The 16,325-nt window shown below is 38.5% G+C and overlaps 1 protein-coding gene across 3 annotated transcripts in view; it reads left to right on the forward strand.

The window, feature by feature from the left end:
* The window catches only part of RBBP6 (RB binding protein 6, ubiquitin ligase), a 37,979-nt gene extending 21,893 nt beyond the window's left edge, over positions 1-16,086 (forward strand). For 2 of the 3 annotated variants that reach the window (XM_075899916.2, XM_075899918.2), the window contains 10 exons: positions 753-925; positions 1,923-2,026; positions 2,632-2,936; positions 4,976-5,075; positions 5,157-5,235; positions 5,320-5,377; positions 6,584-6,949; positions 7,289-7,390; positions 9,349-11,085; positions 13,179-16,086. In XM_075899916.2, the coding sequence (XP_075756031.2) occupies positions 753-925; positions 1,923-2,026; positions 2,632-2,936; positions 4,976-5,075; positions 5,157-5,235; positions 5,320-5,377; positions 6,584-6,949; positions 7,289-7,390; positions 9,349-11,085; positions 13,179-14,757 (4,603 nt within the window). In that variant the 3' untranslated portion in view covers positions 14,758-16,086. The remainder of the gene's footprint in view (positions 1-752; positions 926-1,922; positions 2,027-2,631; positions 2,937-4,975; positions 5,076-5,156; positions 5,236-5,319; positions 5,378-6,583; positions 6,950-7,288; positions 7,391-9,348; positions 11,086-13,178) is intronic. The other variant, XM_075899920.2, reaches the window with a different exon arrangement.
* Positions 16,087-16,325: the final 239 nt, after the last annotated feature.

The following is a 16,325-nucleotide window of genomic DNA, read 5'->3' on the forward strand; positions in this document are numbered from 1 at the left end:
AATTGGGGAAACTGTCTTGGTAATGGGTGAGAGAGTTCAAATGTTTAAGTCCTTGTTGGCAAGTGTCGAATTTTAACATGAATGACAGTTCAGAGGATTCCCTTTCAAGTGCAGATGTAAAAGGTCTTTGTAGCAGAATGCAGGTGGTTAAGTCATTGAGAGAGTGCATCAGTGCAAATACTTGAGTTTATATAGACATTTTGATGGTAATAGCAGATGTTATGAATGTGATTGTACTGGCTGTATTTTGCATCAACATTTGTCCAAAAACAGAAGTACTTAACCTGATAAAAATATCTATTAAATCCTTAGTGTGTGTGTGTGTGTGTGTGTGTGTGTGTGTGTGTGTGTGTGTGTGTGTGAAACGTTTTGATATCATATTTTATGGGTGTTAGAAACCAAGAAAATACTAGTGGTGTGGGTTGGGGGGGGGGGATCTACATAACCCTTATATTTAGATAATGCTGTAATTTTAAAAAGGTACGTATTATACAGCTAAATGTCCGTTTTCTTAACTTCCGTTCATTTTTCTTTATGTACCTCCTCCTGTAGAAACAGTATCATGTTTGCTTTGTGCTAATTGCACAATAAATAATCACTTACCTGTTGAGAGACTAAATCTCTGCTGTGTGCAATATTTATATAATTGAATTATATTCTGGAAGTGTTTTCTGGATGTATTATTTCTATAATAAAATCTGAAAATGTAATGCCACTTCTTTAAACAGATAGTCTTAAATTATTTCTTTCAGGGAGGCTTATGCTATAGGGAAGAAGGAAAAGCCCCCTTTCCTGCCAGAGGAACCATCCTCCTCCTCAGAAGAGGATGATCCTATTCCAGATGAATTGTTATGTCTAATCTGCAAAGATATAATGAATGATGCAGTTGTCATTCCCTGCTGTGGAAACAGTTATTGTGATGAATGTAAGTGCCATAGTCTGACATTAGTTAATTCATAATACAAATGATCTTGTAAGATTAACAGGAATCTGAATTCACAGAATTTGCTATCCTACTCTTCAGTCTGAAACATGGATATCTGTTAACCAGAAAATCCTTGCATTTTGTCTTTGGGTAAAGGAAGAATACTGGGGCTGATTTTTAACTGGAACTTAGAGGAATTTTTATATAAGGATGGAGAAACATAAGTGAATGTTTGTGTTCAACGTCAGTAATTAAAAAAAAAATACATCTAGATTGATTAAATGCTTTCTCAAGCTCTCCTCCTCCTTTGTTCCTATTTGATTTGGCAGTAGTCATCGTCACTTTGTCTTATAAACTGTTGGTATCCCAAATTCAACATTGGCAATTTACTGGAGGCTCAAACAAGAGGAAAGATAAGCTGTTGTTCAAGCTCCTCTTCTAAAGAGACAGTTGGTTAAAAATATAGTCTTAACCTAATTTACGAATGCTTTCTTAGAAATAAAATGTACCTATTAATCTAGAAGTTGATTACCTCTTATATCCCACTCCACTAGACAATAAAAATAAAATAGTTTCATTGACTGGTTGTCATGTACTAACTTTATCTTGTAGTTTGTGATTTGCAAACACTAAATAATGTTTAAACCCAAACAAGGTTGTTGGGTTTTTTTTTAAACTGAAATTTTCAAAAATCCATGAAAATAGTTCTCTTCCTTTACGATCTGTAAATGCTTTTTTTAACAAAAAAAATGCTTTGTGTAATCAGCCCATCATTGTTCATCTGTTAGTAAAATAACTGTTAATTGTGAGTGTGGTCACCAAATTTGTTTTAATGTCTAATATCTATACCACATATTAGACCTTCTCAATTGGTACATCTTCAAATGTTTTCCCCCCAGTCCATGTTTCCCATGGACCCCAGTGTTAGTTGTGTACAGGAATATGTGTAAAGTAAGATCCAAATATTTTTAGCTCAGATACTTCTGTTTTTTCACAGGTATCCGAACATCACTACTGGAATCAGAGGAACATACCTGCCCAACTTGTCATCAGACAGATGTTTCCCCTGATGCTTTGATTGCCAACAAATTCTTACGCCAGGTAACTTCACTTTTCGTTTAATGCATGTAAAAAAATCTCATCTTCTTTGTAAGTAGCTAAGAGGGGGAAAAAAGTTCTGCATCATGGAGCCATTACAATAATTACAGCTGGATGGGATTTGCATTTTTAAAATCTATTAATTGCTTATTATGAAATGATCACTTAAAAATACAGATAGCAAATTCCTGATTTGAGATTAGAAAATTAGATCACTTGCAGATTTTACCAAAAATTGACAAATATTTTCATTGTTGAAGATGTTCTCCAGTTTTCGTTGTGAAGAGAAGCTTGAAAATATGAAGCGAGTGCATCAGACAATAGTTGTGTAGGGAGTGAACTTCCTTGTTTATCTCAATATAGTTGTTGGCTTTGAAAACTAGAGATAATATTCAAACAGCAGCCCTGACCATTTCCTGCTTATTTGTTTTATCAGAAACACAGGATAATGTAGTCAATGAAGTGTATCTAAAAGTCTGCGTGTACTTGAATGTTGTAGTAGAAGAAAATACATCTGAACAACCTTCACGCTTAGTGGTGGAAGTTTTTTATAGAGAACATACATAAAAATTATGATGTACATTTAACAATGATTTTTCTACCTCTAGGCTGTAAACAACTTCAAAAATGAAACTGGCTACACAAAAAGGCTCCGTAAGCCGATACCACCCCCAAGACAGCCAGTTCAGCGGAACCTGCAACCTGCAGTAAGGCCTCCAGTTTCCAGACAACAGGATCCTTTAATGATTCCAATCACTTCTACACCTTCCCTAACATCATCATTGACTCCTGGTCAATCATCTGTGACAACTACTTTGCCAGTAAATCAGTCCTCTGCCACTGCACCTGCTGCTGATATCGCTGCAAAAATGTCCATATCTCTTCACTCTGAAAAACCAGAAGGACACTTTCAGTAAGTAAACTTGTCATTTAACACAATTAGAAAATAAACAAACATGCTAATGCTGGCTTTCCACTTCCATTTACTTCTAATATTTTATCTTGTCTGGTAGCTGTTGATAAATGCTGGTTGACTGACCAACTTCTCCTTTCCAGCTCGAAGAGCAGCCTTGGGGGTTCTTGTTTATATATTGTATTTCACTTTCTCTGCAGTAACAGATCTTAAGAGTCATCCAGATGTCCATTAGAACTTTTGTTTCATTTACCTTCTATTCTGATAGTGGAATTGATGCATTTTATTTTTCCCATCTGCTCCTTGAAATCAATAATGTGGACTTTGACACACTATGTATATCCAACATATCAACACTTCATAGCCTTGTGTGCCTTTATCAGTGTTTCCACAAAGTATTGGGAGAATGGTGTTTAAGCATTTGTTTCTGTATACTTTTCTTATCTATTTGAGGTAGGGCACACCAAGTTCTTATTTCATTCATTTATATCTGCTTCTTTGTAGAAGAATTAGCTAGTTGGTTTGTTCCTCTGAAGATGCTCGCTATTCTTTTTAAATAAAAAACTCAGTTTGTGATATGTTGGTGACATGCATCACTCAAGAGTAACCAGTTCATCAGAAGCACCTGTCTTGGTGACTATTTGGTCACTGTTAAATCTCTCCCAGTGCAGGATTACCTTCTTATGGGAACTCTTCTCCCAGTGACTTTTCTTGGGGAATACTCCTTACATTTAGCAGAGAACAGCAGCTGCTAAAGTTACTATTTTACTACAGGTTGAACCTCTCTAGTCTGGCATCCTGGAGACCTGACCGGTGCCTAACCAGAGAATTTGCTGAACCACAAGAGGTCAATATTGTCTAGCAGCATTACCAACCCCTTACACTGCTTCCTGGGCTCTTAGAAGCATTTAGGGATAAAGTAGAGCTAAATAGCAACACAGAAGACTGAGAGCCAGGACTGGTGACTGTAAACAAATTTTATAGGACTGTGAGAAACTTGGCCACACTCATAAGTAGACATTCAGCTAACTAAAATCATGCCGGGCCGCGGATGTTGCTGGACCAGAGTATGCTGGATTAGAGAGGTTTTACCTGTACTTGGTATGTCAGTCTCTTCCAGTTGGAAAGGATTCTTGGTTGCTGTTAGATTTGGTTTTCTTACTGCTGAAGAGAGACAATGCATTTTCTTAAACTACAAAAATGCACATTGAGGTTAAAACTTAATGTTTACTTTCATATCACCCCTTCTAAATTTGTCATCTATTCTGTATACAGGTTCTGACCTAACAGCAATAAAATATATAATTCAAAGTAACAGTGACATATGTATGTTTGAGGCATAGAGGGTCAGAGCATTACTTGGAAGCTATGTAAATTCCCTCTGTACATATAAGATTCAAAACTACTTTCCATGAAATTGCATTAAAATAAACTTAAGAAACTAAACTGTAGTTAAAGGCTTGCATTGCTCTCTGATTTGAACCTAGCAGACAATTCCTCTGTCCAAGAAAGTGTCAGCCTACTGACTACAGAGGCAGGCTGAATGACATAATATCTTTTACTGGGCTGTCTTCTGTTGGTAAAATAGACGAGCTTTTGAACTTACACACATCTGCTCTTCAGTTCTGGGAAAGTACTAGCAGTATCACAGCAAAATCCAGTGATAAAGTATTCAATGTCAGAGTATCATATCATTTTAGCCTGGGGGCCATATTTCAAAATGATCTCATCCTGGTCACTAAACTTGTATTTGGAAGTACATATATATTAAATTTTACACACCTTGGAATTGAGATTTGTATGTTTTAGTCTAAATGTATACATTCTGGAAAATGTACACCCCTTCTGACCCTCTCCCTCAGTAAACATGTATTTTATCTTTTTTACAGTCCTAATTCTGCTTTTATGCCACGTTTTCTTAGTTTTGATAATTAAAATGTGTGTAGCCTTTTTGTATATACCTCTGTCCTTTTTCTTTCAATAACTTAAAATACCCTATCAAAATATGTCTCAAACCTTGTGTTCTTTGTTTTTACCAGTGATCCTGATAGCATGATGCCTCCTGCTGCTATTGGGACTGCCTCCGAACATTCTAAAACATCTTCCTCTCTGTCGATTAGCACTGTGATGGAAGAGAAGGTAAATTTTACTTGAGGATATATGATAACTTTCGTGATTTGAGAAGGCTTCTCTTCTGATTTTTCACTATTAATCCCTAAGGGCTACCAGGTTCCTGTACTAAGACAGACAGCGTTACAAGGCCAGTTAACTTCACAAGGACACTCAATACCCACTACTGGTGAGTAACTGCAACTTCAGCTCTGTTCTTATAGAAATAGCTCTTCAGATAAATTGAACAGAAAAAATGTTTTTCCCCAAATAGGTCAGCCAATAAGAACCAATACAGTCCGTTCTGCAGGCAACAGGCCAGGGTGGGAACCGTAAGTATATTTACCAAAAAAAAAAATCATTTTGGTGCTTTTAAGCATGTTGCTAATTTGTTAAATTTAACTGTGACTTGGTTGTTGAACATATTTCATTCTAAACCACCTGTTATCTAAGAATATGTAGACAGGTGTGGTGAATGTACACTAAATTGTAATCACCGTTTTTATGTGGTTTAATCTGTATTTTGTTTTAACAAGTTGGGACTGTAGATTCCTTTGGGATTACCTAAAGGAAAAGACGAGTGTAATCTAAAAGTTATTGGAAAAAATAAAGCCACTTTCAAAGAATAAATCATTAAAAATTTAATTTTTTTTTTAAATATAATTTTAACAAATCAAGTGGAGAACTGCCCTCTAGACAGATTGCCGAATACGGCTGAAGGAATTGGGTTTGTCACTTGAAGCCATTAGAATTTCAGTTTCAAAATTATAAATTCTATTTATTAAAGAAATTGACATTATTTGTATAATGTAGTCATCTTAACTAAAAAACCCATACCATTAACCTGACAAAGTTGGTGTTCTCTTAGTGCTTTCAGATGGTGAAGCTGATTCCTTTCAGTCCTGTATGTTCTCAGCCAGCTGATGCTACTTTCTGAAATGTATATTCATGTATTCATTACTGTTGTGTTGTAAGCATGAATAGTACTTTACAAACACTTCCCCCAAAAGCCCATGCCATAAATATCCTAAACTCTCAATCAATAAAGAGGACAGCGGTTCAGGCACAAGAAAGTGCAGATGCCGCATTGTGTGATCAACAGCATAGGAAGGTTCTAAGAAAGAAGTTTAAAGAAGTTCAAGAGAAGATTAGTTACGTTTGTTCAGGCATTGAAGATGAGATGTGCTCAAAGTGCAAAGTATTAAATGTCAGAGATTGGCAGAGGAGCAGTGGGCATTTGGTACGTTCAAAGTGGGAGAATGTTGTTAAAATAGGGAGCATCTGTCCAAAATTGCAAAATGAAGAGTGAGGAAAGAAGATTAAGGGAACAGCTGGGGGTGAGACTATGAAGGGGGAGAGTCAGGAGTGAGAAGAGTATAGGAAGAAATGAGCAGACAAATAGGCTGGCGTTGAAGAGACTTAACGTGATGACCAGGACAGGAAATGTCCACAGAGGGACACCAGCTTCATTCACTTTCCTCTTTTAAAATAAAGGCAGAGTGTAACAATCAGTGACACGTGTTTTTGGGTTTCTTTAGAAGTTCAAATCGAGGACGCCCGCATAGTGAACGTACACAAAGGACTCAGGGCCCAACATTACCAGCATCAACACCTGTCTTTGTGACTGTGCCTCCACCTCCCCTGTTTCCTCCACCTCCCCATGCACTTCCTCTTCCACCGGGGGTACCTCCACCACAGTTTCCTCCTCAGTTTCCACCTGGTCAGCCTCCACCTGCTGGGTATAATGTCCCCCCACCGGGATACCCCCCAGCTCCTGCAAACATATCAACACCTTGGGTACCAACAGCAGTACCAACGGCTCATTCAAATGCCATCCCAACGACACAAGCACCTCCTTTATCTAGGGAGGAGTTTTACAGAGAGCAGCGGAGACTTAAAGAGGAGTAAGTATTTGGTTCTGAATGAAGTTGCGTTATTTTTCATTATTCTATTTCAGTAGCATATTGGACAGCAATTACACTGAAGTGCATCTGCCATAAGCAAAAGAGACATAAAAAGCAATTTTTCCAATGTGCTTTGCATTACGAGGTTGGGAATCTACAAAACTAAAACAAAACAACTGTAATTCTAAAGTTTGCAATGAAACTCATAAGAAATATTAGCGTTTTTCATAAAAATAGGATTTTTGTGTTTGCATGCATGTTTTAGTATGTATGTATGTATTTGTTTATTTATTTGTCTTTTGTGTATATGTTCAAACTATCATAATTTTATTTTAACAGAGAAAAGAAAAAGTCCAAACTTGATGAGTTCACAAATGATTTTGCAAAGGAATTAATGGAATACAAGAAGATTCAAAAGGAACGTAGACGCTCATTTTCCAGGTAATTGTTTTACATGTCTAATGGAGAGCCAAATCTAGCAGATTTAAAGAGTTCTAGTCCACCCCCCTTCTCCGCCCCCGCTTTAGAGCAATTAGCATTATAATACAAGTTTCCTGGTTAGATCATTGGCTCAAATTTAGGTCAGGTTGTGATTGAATGGGAATTATTACCCTGCAGCAGTTTGACCCCTCTGAAATTATGAGTGAGGGTGTGTCTAAACTGAACCCCTCTGCCGACAGAGGGATGTAGATTAGGCACATCGCTATTGCCAATGAAGCGGGTATTTAACTATCCCATGCTTCATTTGAATAAAAATGGCTGCCACTTTTTGACAACACGGCACTTTGCCAGCAAAAAGCGTCAGTCTAGACGGAGATCGGTCGACAAGGAAAGCCTTTTCTGACCGATCCCTTATGCCTTGTGCAACGAGGTTTAGGCTTTCCTTGTCTACCAATCCCTGTCTAGACTGCCACTTTCTGCCGGCAAAGTGCTGCGGCGGAAAAAAGCAATGGCCATTTTTATTCAAATGAAGCATGGAATATTTAAATCCTCGCTTCATTTACAATAGCGATGAGCCTAATCTACATCCCTCTGTTGGCAGAGGGGTGTAGTTTAGACACACCCTTAATCGGGTTTGGTTGAGAGAAATCCCTACATCTATAATGACACCCTTGTTGGATAATCTTATCACAGGCTAAAAACTGAATAATGTATACGTACTGAATTCCCTAAGTGATCCCGTAGGTGATGTGTGTGGTATGTTTGGTTTAAAAAAAAAAATGTGGAAAGACTCCCCTACACCTGCCTTGTGTGTCATCTAATCTTCAATACTTTGGAAGAGTTGAACTTCCAGGACTATGTATCTGGTGCCTTTCACTAGCATTATGATCACTTTACTTCATTCAACTTGAGAAAAAGTGCATTGGCTGTTGTATTTAATATTTTTTAAAACATTTATGTTAAATTATGGTTGAAGAGCTAATAATGCACAAGGAACTAATGAAAGTAATACCTAATTTAGCATGCTGTCTTTTTAAAGTTTCTACCAAGAGACATCCTTAGGGTCCTGAAATTCGCAAAAAGCTTTTTACCCTAATAGTACAGATCTGTTCTGCAGCGTTGATCTGGATAATTCTTCATTAATAACACCATACAGATCACAGTACTGATAGCAATACTGGTTCCTTTGTAGTATTACTAAAAGTTACAAGTTGGAAGCTAGAAGCTTTTTGATGTGATTTTACTTGAAACATGGTCACTGTTCTTAAGCTTCCTCGTTTGTACTTATTTGCTGTGAGGAGGCCTAGCTGAAAGCATTAGTTAAATAATACTGTATGTCATGTTGCAGTACAGAATCTTATGCACACTACGCAAATTAGCAAATCAACAGTAAAGTGAAATTAACTGACTGAGCTGGCATTTCATTATGATTTAGTTTTATATCTTCATGTTAAATCACGGTCTTCTAATGCTTGGTTCTGCACTTTCTAATTCTTGGCTCTGCACTTCAGTCATTGAGACTTGCCCTTTTAGCATTATGTTGTAACATAAATGGTCTGTATAGACTGATTTGCTGAGTAGTGAAAGAGAAGTATTTGCCTGTGCTTTGATATACCAGCAGAGGCCACTATATACCACCTTAACTCTGTTAACAAACATGGGTAGTTAATATGATAGAAATGAGTGATGGGACTAGTCCATGGGCCTGTAGTCTTCCTGCACAAATTGTTATACTAGCTGAAACAAAAGAACAACTTTTTCATGTCCTGCATAGAGATGTTTTTACAGAACCAGTTGCTTGTAAGAATTTGCATTATGACTGTGTTACCTGCCTACAGTGCTTTTGGTAACAAAATATAGAAAAGGGAACAATAGTTTTTGGTGGATGGGTTGGTTTGGTTTTGTAAAGCAGAGTGAAGAGGCTATTTTACAGTAAAAATGTGTTTTTGTTTTTAAAGGTCCAAGTCACCCTATAGTGCTTCATCTTATTCAAGAAGTTCATATACCTACTCCAAGTCAAGGTCAGGTTCATCCCGCTCCCGTTCCTACTCTCGATCGTTTAGTCGCTCACATTCTCGTTCATACTCACGATCACCTCCGTATCCAAGAAGAGGCAGGGGGAAGAGTCGTAACTATCGTTCTAGGTCCAGGTCCCATGGATATCATCGTTCGCGATCAAGGTCACCCCCATATAGAAGATACCATTCTCGATCGAGATCTCCAGTTTTCAGAGGCCAATCCCCCACCAAGCGGACTGTACCTCAAACGGAGGGGGAGAGAGAATATTTTAACCGTTATAGAGAAGTTCCACCATATGACTTGAAAGCATACTATGGGAGACCTGTTGATTTTAGAGATCCATTTGAAAAGGAAAGATACAGAGAATGGGAAAGGAACTATCGAGAGTGGTACGAAAAGTTTTACAAGGGCTATGCTGCTGGAGCCCAGCCTAGACCTCCAGTGAATAGAGAGAACTTTTCTCCAGATCGATTTGTTCCACCCGGATCCAGGCGTGAGAATTCCCCATATGCTCGATGTCGTAGAGAGGATTTTGCTACTGGACAAAGCCATAGAAGTCGCAACATAGGTAGCAGTTATCCAGAAAAGCCTTCAGGCCGAGAAGGCCACAACATTAAAGATCCAACAAAATCAAAGGAAAAGGAAGCTGAAAATCCACCAGGAGATGGAAAAGGAAATAAACACAAAAAGCATAGAAAGCGAAGGAAAGGGGAAGAGAATGAAGGCTTTCCCAATGCTGAGTTATTGGAAGGCTCACGGAAGCCCAGAGAGCCTGGTGGGGGGGAAGAAATTAAAACTGACTCACTGTTCATGCTCCCAAGTAGGGATGATGCTACACCTGTCAGAGATGAGCCTATGGAAGCAGATTCTATTGCTTTCAAACTAGTGTCTGAAAAGGAGAAAAAAGAGAAAGATAAACCTAAAGCAAAAGTTGACAAGACAAAACGGAAAACAGAAGGAACTGCCACTACTAAGAAAGACAACTTAGTAAAACCATCTAAAACATCCCAAGAAAAAGCAGAGGCTGATCGTGAAAAGTCTCCTCGAACTGAGCCTCCTGTGAAAAAAACAAAGGAGGAGTTGCCAAAGACAGAGAGTACTAAATCAACTTCATCTCAAAAGGATGAGAAGGCGCTCGGCACGCCACGGAAAGTTAACCCAAAAGTGACAAAAGAGCATCCTGAAACCAGACCAGCCAAGGATGAAAAAGCAAAGAAAGAGCATCCAAAAGAATCCAAGCCAGAAAAGCCATCAAGCAAGGAAGAGAAGTCCAAAAAACCTATAGAAAAAAGCAAACCTACTGATACAAAACCTGAAAAAAGAAAGAGAAAGGCAGAGGAAAAGGAACATGAAACCACTTCATTAAAAACCTCTAAAACAGAAGTTGAAGTGAAACCATCACCAAAGGGGAAATCTGAGCCTGATGGTGAAAAAACAGAGAGATCACCTGAAAAAGACAAAGCTGCTTCTCTGATTGCCCCAGCAAAAAAGATTAAACTAAACCGAGAAACTGGCAAAAAGATTGTAAGTGGAGAAAATGTACCTCCTACAAAAGAACCCGCTGAGAAACCAGAGCCACCCAGTAGCAAAGTTAAACAAGAAAAAGTGAAAGGAAAAATGAGAAGAAAAGTAACAGCAGCTGATGGGTCCAGTTCAACTCTTGTAGATTACACCAGGTACCTTCTGATTTCCTCTTTCCTTGTTTTGTCTCTTCTGCTACCCATAAACTAAAATCTTGGGCTGCGTCTAGATTGGCATGATTTTCCGGAAATGCTTTTAACGGAAAAGTTTTCTGTTAAAAGCATTTTCGGAACAGAGCGTCTAGATTGGCACGGATGCTTTTCCGCAAAAGCATTTTTTGCGGAAAAGCGTCCGTGCCAATCTAGACGCGCTTTTCCGCAAAAAAGCCCCGATCACCATATTCGTGGTCAGGGCTTTTTTGCGGAAAACAAATCTGAGCTGTCTACACTGGCCCTTTTGCGCAAAAGCTTTGCGGAAAAGGGACTTTTGCCTGAACGGGAGCAGAATAGTATTTCCGCAAGAAGCACTGATTTCTTACAGTAGGAAGTCAGTGCTTTTGCGGAAATTCAGGTGGTCAACGTAGAGAGCTGGCAAGTTTTTCCGGAAAAGCGGCTGATTTTTGGGAAAAACTGGCCAGTCTAGACACAGCCTTTTGAGTTTCCTGGAACTATTAAATCTATAGTAAAATGAGCGTATGAACCACAGTTATGCAATGGTAATGTTATAGAACAAACACTTGTTGTGTGGGTTTGTCTACTCAAACCTGCAGTTTACAGCAAGCTGGGGTCTGACCCTGCTGAGGCCCTTTAATGGTTTGTTAATGCACTTTGATCTAATCCTCTTTGAAATGGATCTAGATCAAAGCACATTAATTAACCATTAACGCATGGGACAATTAAAACTTGTCTACAGGTAAACTTCTACAGTGACAATACTACAGAGTACAGCTTCAGTGAAGATACTACCTTTGCTGATAAGAATTCTCACATCTGCATATATACTCACATCCCCATGAGGCAGTGGCTAGACCCTTGGCAGAATTCTCCCTTTCACCTAGCATGGTTCTACACCTGGGGTGAGGCCACTTTAATTGGATTGCACAGGGTGTGAATTCTCTCACCACTGAACAAAGTAGTTGTGCCAACCTAATTTCCTCATACAGACCAGGTCTTAGTCTGTGGCAGGTTAGTGGGAGGTAGATTTATGCTCCGCTTGCTGTGAACTAATGTTTCCAGTAGCAACTCCTTAAGCTATAATCTAAGCTGTTAAAAATCTCTTATGGAACACGAGCAGCTGCTTTCAGCTAGATTCTCGAATTCAGCTGAAGTTTACTCCGCATGAAACCAATGTTGAGGATGCAGAGGTACACCACCTGACGCTGCAGCTTCTCCCCATCACCTCCTCATCTATAGTAGTGCCCAGCTGTCTGTGTGTGGGCTGGGAAGAACATGTTTTCATTCTTTGTTCCATGAGATATGGCCACTGCTAAAAGAGGTGGGCAAATACCGATCCGTAGGCCAGATCCAGTCTGCCAGAGTTAGCCCCTGGTAGGGCCCCAGGCCACCGTATTTACCTGCACCTTGGCAGGCATGAGGGATCACAGCTCCTGTTGGCTGCTGCTTGCCTTTCCTGGCCAATAGGAGCTGCGATGGCCCATACCTGGGGAGGTGCCGGTAAATATAGTGGCAACAGCCCAGCCAGGGCTAACTCTGGAGAGTTGTTGCCATTTTATTGCCTATTCCTGCAATAGACTGTGCAGTTTGGAATTAAGGTTACTGTAAGAGGCATTTTAAAAATAAATGCAATAGCTAGAAAAAATTGTAACAAAAGGTGGTGGGGATCAGTCAGACAGATGAAAATTAGAAACTTACCTGCCAGCTGAAGAGATGAGGAACTAAGTTACTTGTTTAGTACCAGTGGAACTATGACGCACAGGAATGATCAGATAAGCGATTCCCCAATCGGATGGTCTCACGCATAAACTAATTAAATGTATTAGTAGGGAGATGTTCTATTAATTTATTACTCATAATTCTTAGCCTGTGGGATCATCTTCTTGCCCGGTTTTATAATATGTATTTGTTTAGAAGGAATATTAAAGGCTTAGAGTTAAAATTGTGAAATTAAACAAAAACCACTTTACAGAGTGTTTCACTTTAACAAAAATAATTCTGCTGTAACTGGATTTTAGGTTGTTGTTAAATGTGTCTTTTTACTTCTTCCCTCCCTCCCCCCACTCCTGTCTTAGCACTAGCTCTACTGGAGGCAGCCCTGTTAGAAAGTCTGAAGAAAAGCCAGACACCAAACGAACAGTCATTAAGACCATGGAAGAGTATAATAATGATATAACAGCCCCTGCTGAAGATGTCATCATTATGATTCAGGTTCCTCAATCAAAGTGGGATAAAGATGACTTTGAGTCTGAAGAGGAAGACATTAAATCTACACAAGCACCTTCAAGTGTAGGAAAACCTGCTAGTGTTGTAAAAAATGTCAGTGCTAAGCCTACAAACCCTGTGAAACATAATGAAAAAGAAAATGAGCCTTTGGAAAAAACACAGAAAACTGCAAAAGAAGCAAATTATGAGAGTTCCCAGCATGAAGCAAAAAGTTCAAAAACTTCTGTGTCAAATGAAAAAGGGAAAACCAAAGACCGGGATCATTCTGTGTCAGACAAGGACACTTCTGAGAGAAGGAAAAGCAGTGTTCAACCAGAAAAAGGCCACTCAGAACGAGGAACTGAACAAGGAAACCTAAAAAACCTTTCTCAATCTTCCAAAGACAGCAGATCTTCAGATAAACATGATACTGGGCGTGGATCATCTGCCAGAGATTTTACTCCTAGCAGGGACAAAAAATCTGACTATGATAGCAGCAGGGATCATTCCAGTTTCAAGCGGAGAGATGAAAAGAATGAGTTAACAAGGAGAAAAGACTCCCCTTCTCGAAACAGAGACTCTGCATCAGGCCAGAAGAGTAAACCAAGAGATGAACGTACAGAATTGTCCAAAAAGGGAACTGTTGAGTCCAAAAGGAGTGGCCACAGTCCTCAGAGGGACAGAAGACAGTATGACCACAAAACGGCTTATGATTCCAAACGTTCATCAGATGAACACAAATCTCTAGATAGAAGTTCAGGTAAAGAGAGAGAGAAACACACATCTGAAACAAAGAGCAATAAAGACAGAGACACAAGTGGCAATAAATCGTCTTACAAACATGGATCACCTGATGCAAAAAATGAGAGAGAGCATGCGAGTGGGCAAAGCGACAAGAGCACCATCAAACCTAAGCCTCAGTTAAGCCACTCCTCTCGGCTATCTTCTGACTTAACTAGAGAAACGGACGAGGCTGCATTTGTACCGGACTACAATGAAAGCGACAGCGAAAGTAATGTGTCAACAAAAGATGAAGACTCTCTGGGAAGAAATGCTAAAGAACTGAAAGAAAAGGCAGTGGATAAATCTAAAGAGACTGCAGTTAAAGCAACGCTTGGCCAACCTGGCGTAAGTAGAATTCAGAGTCAAAGTAGTCCCAGTGTTAGCCGCAGTCGTAGTCAAAGCCCTTCTGAAAGTCAGACTCGAAGCCACAGCAGCAGTGCAAGTTCTGCAGAGAGTCAGGACAGCAAGAAAAAGAAGAAGAAAAAAGACAAAAAGAAACACAAGAAGCATAAAAAACACAAGAAGCATAAGAAACACACTGGGAATGAATCTGAATTGGAGAAAAGCCAAAAACACAAACACAAGAAGAAAAAATCCAAGAAGAGCAAAGATAAAGAAAAGGAGAAGGAGAAAGATGACCAAAAAGTGAAATCTGTCGCTGTATAAAATGACAGATAAGAAAAATTGACTTAATTACTAAGTCATCTGTATTAAATTTTGTTATAATGTAAACAAATTCAAGCTTTGTAAATAATGACATGAAAGACCCTGTGCTGCACTTAAAATATTGCTGCTTGATTATTTGATTTTTACATCAGAGCTTTATAAAGTGAACATTTTGTACAGAATTGTGAGTTGTGACCATGTAACATGAGAGGTTTTGCTGAGGCATCTTATTTTTAACCACCGTTAATTAGTTTGGGTGGAGTTTACTGTACTGTGAAAATTTTCACATTTGAATTTTTTTTAATTGCCTGGCAGAAAAAGCTGGTATCAGTTCTGAAATATCAGCAGAATGATTTGCAGAATACATTACAGCCCTGTTATGTCATTTTTTGATTACAATAAAAAGTTTTCAGTAATCTTTATTCAATGTGATGGAATTTGCAGTAGTAGCTGAACATAAACAGGGTATCGATAAGAACAGCAGCAGACAAAAATGATAAATGAAAGATTTTTAGGCGGCTGAAATTTACGGAATGTAATTATAACAGTTTTAACCTTTTAAAAAAAAAAGTAGAACTTGAAAGTTTTGAGATGAGCTAATAAGGATGGTGATGCAAAAAAGAGCTTTTTTTATGTCAGGTTATGCCAACTAGATGTTTTTATATTTAAAAAGGTATATTACCTTAAAAAATAGCCACTATACATAGCCGGTACTGACTTTTTAAAATGTGATATATATGAAGCTGTCACATGTCAACATGGTTCCAATTTATGTTAAAGAGCCATTGCCATGCTCTGGCTAATGTTTACAAATGTATTTTAGAAAACCTGTCCTATATTCTGTATTTCCTTTTGTATCATTGCTGATCTCCAAGGTACATTTCTTTAAAACTGAAGCTTTTGCTTTAAAATGAACTGTTTCATACTGTGATGACACAGTTCCGTGCATATCACCATGGAAGTGACTTATCAATACATTGAATTTGGGGTAAATAAATAAGTTTGGTAAGAGGAGGAAGCCAGTTAGAAAGGCAAGCTTTTTTTAATAAACATTTCTGAATGATGAGAGGAAATACAGACAAAGTGTAACTGTAGTGATTTTGGTAATTTAAATAAGACATAGTGACACTTTTTTATTAAAGTGACAGCAATGTTGTTCAACAGTTGGAGAGTTAACATGGTAATGAGAAGCATTTTTCACTGTGAATTAAGAGCCATCCTGATACCAGTGGAAGCTGGTAGCAAAAACCCTTGACTGCAGTGGCTCTGGAATTTGATCTAAACTGAGTTTTGTTTGAAATTATTTAAATTAAAAGCGGCATTTCAGGGCTTCCTGCTTGTGGAGACTATTTTCTTCAAAAGTGACATTGCGTGTGGTGGAAGCAATTTGACCACCTTGTTAACAGGTGGGTGGCCTTTATTTGGTAATCATTGGGATAAAGAAGAGCATTCAGGTGCTCAAGATAAAACAATAGTTTAGGATGAATTTTGGACTCCTGTTTCTAGCAGCAAATTTCCCATTTTTATAGTAAGGCATTTTTCTCGTGGTGTACTTCAAGGGGCATCTT

Source organism: Pelodiscus sinensis, chromosome 15 (genome assembly GCF_052426305.1).
Source record: "Pelodiscus sinensis isolate ZL-2025 chromosome 15, ASM5242630v1, whole genome shotgun sequence".
In the NCBI taxonomy this organism is placed as follows: Eukaryota; Metazoa; Chordata; order Testudines; family Trionychidae; genus Pelodiscus; species Pelodiscus sinensis.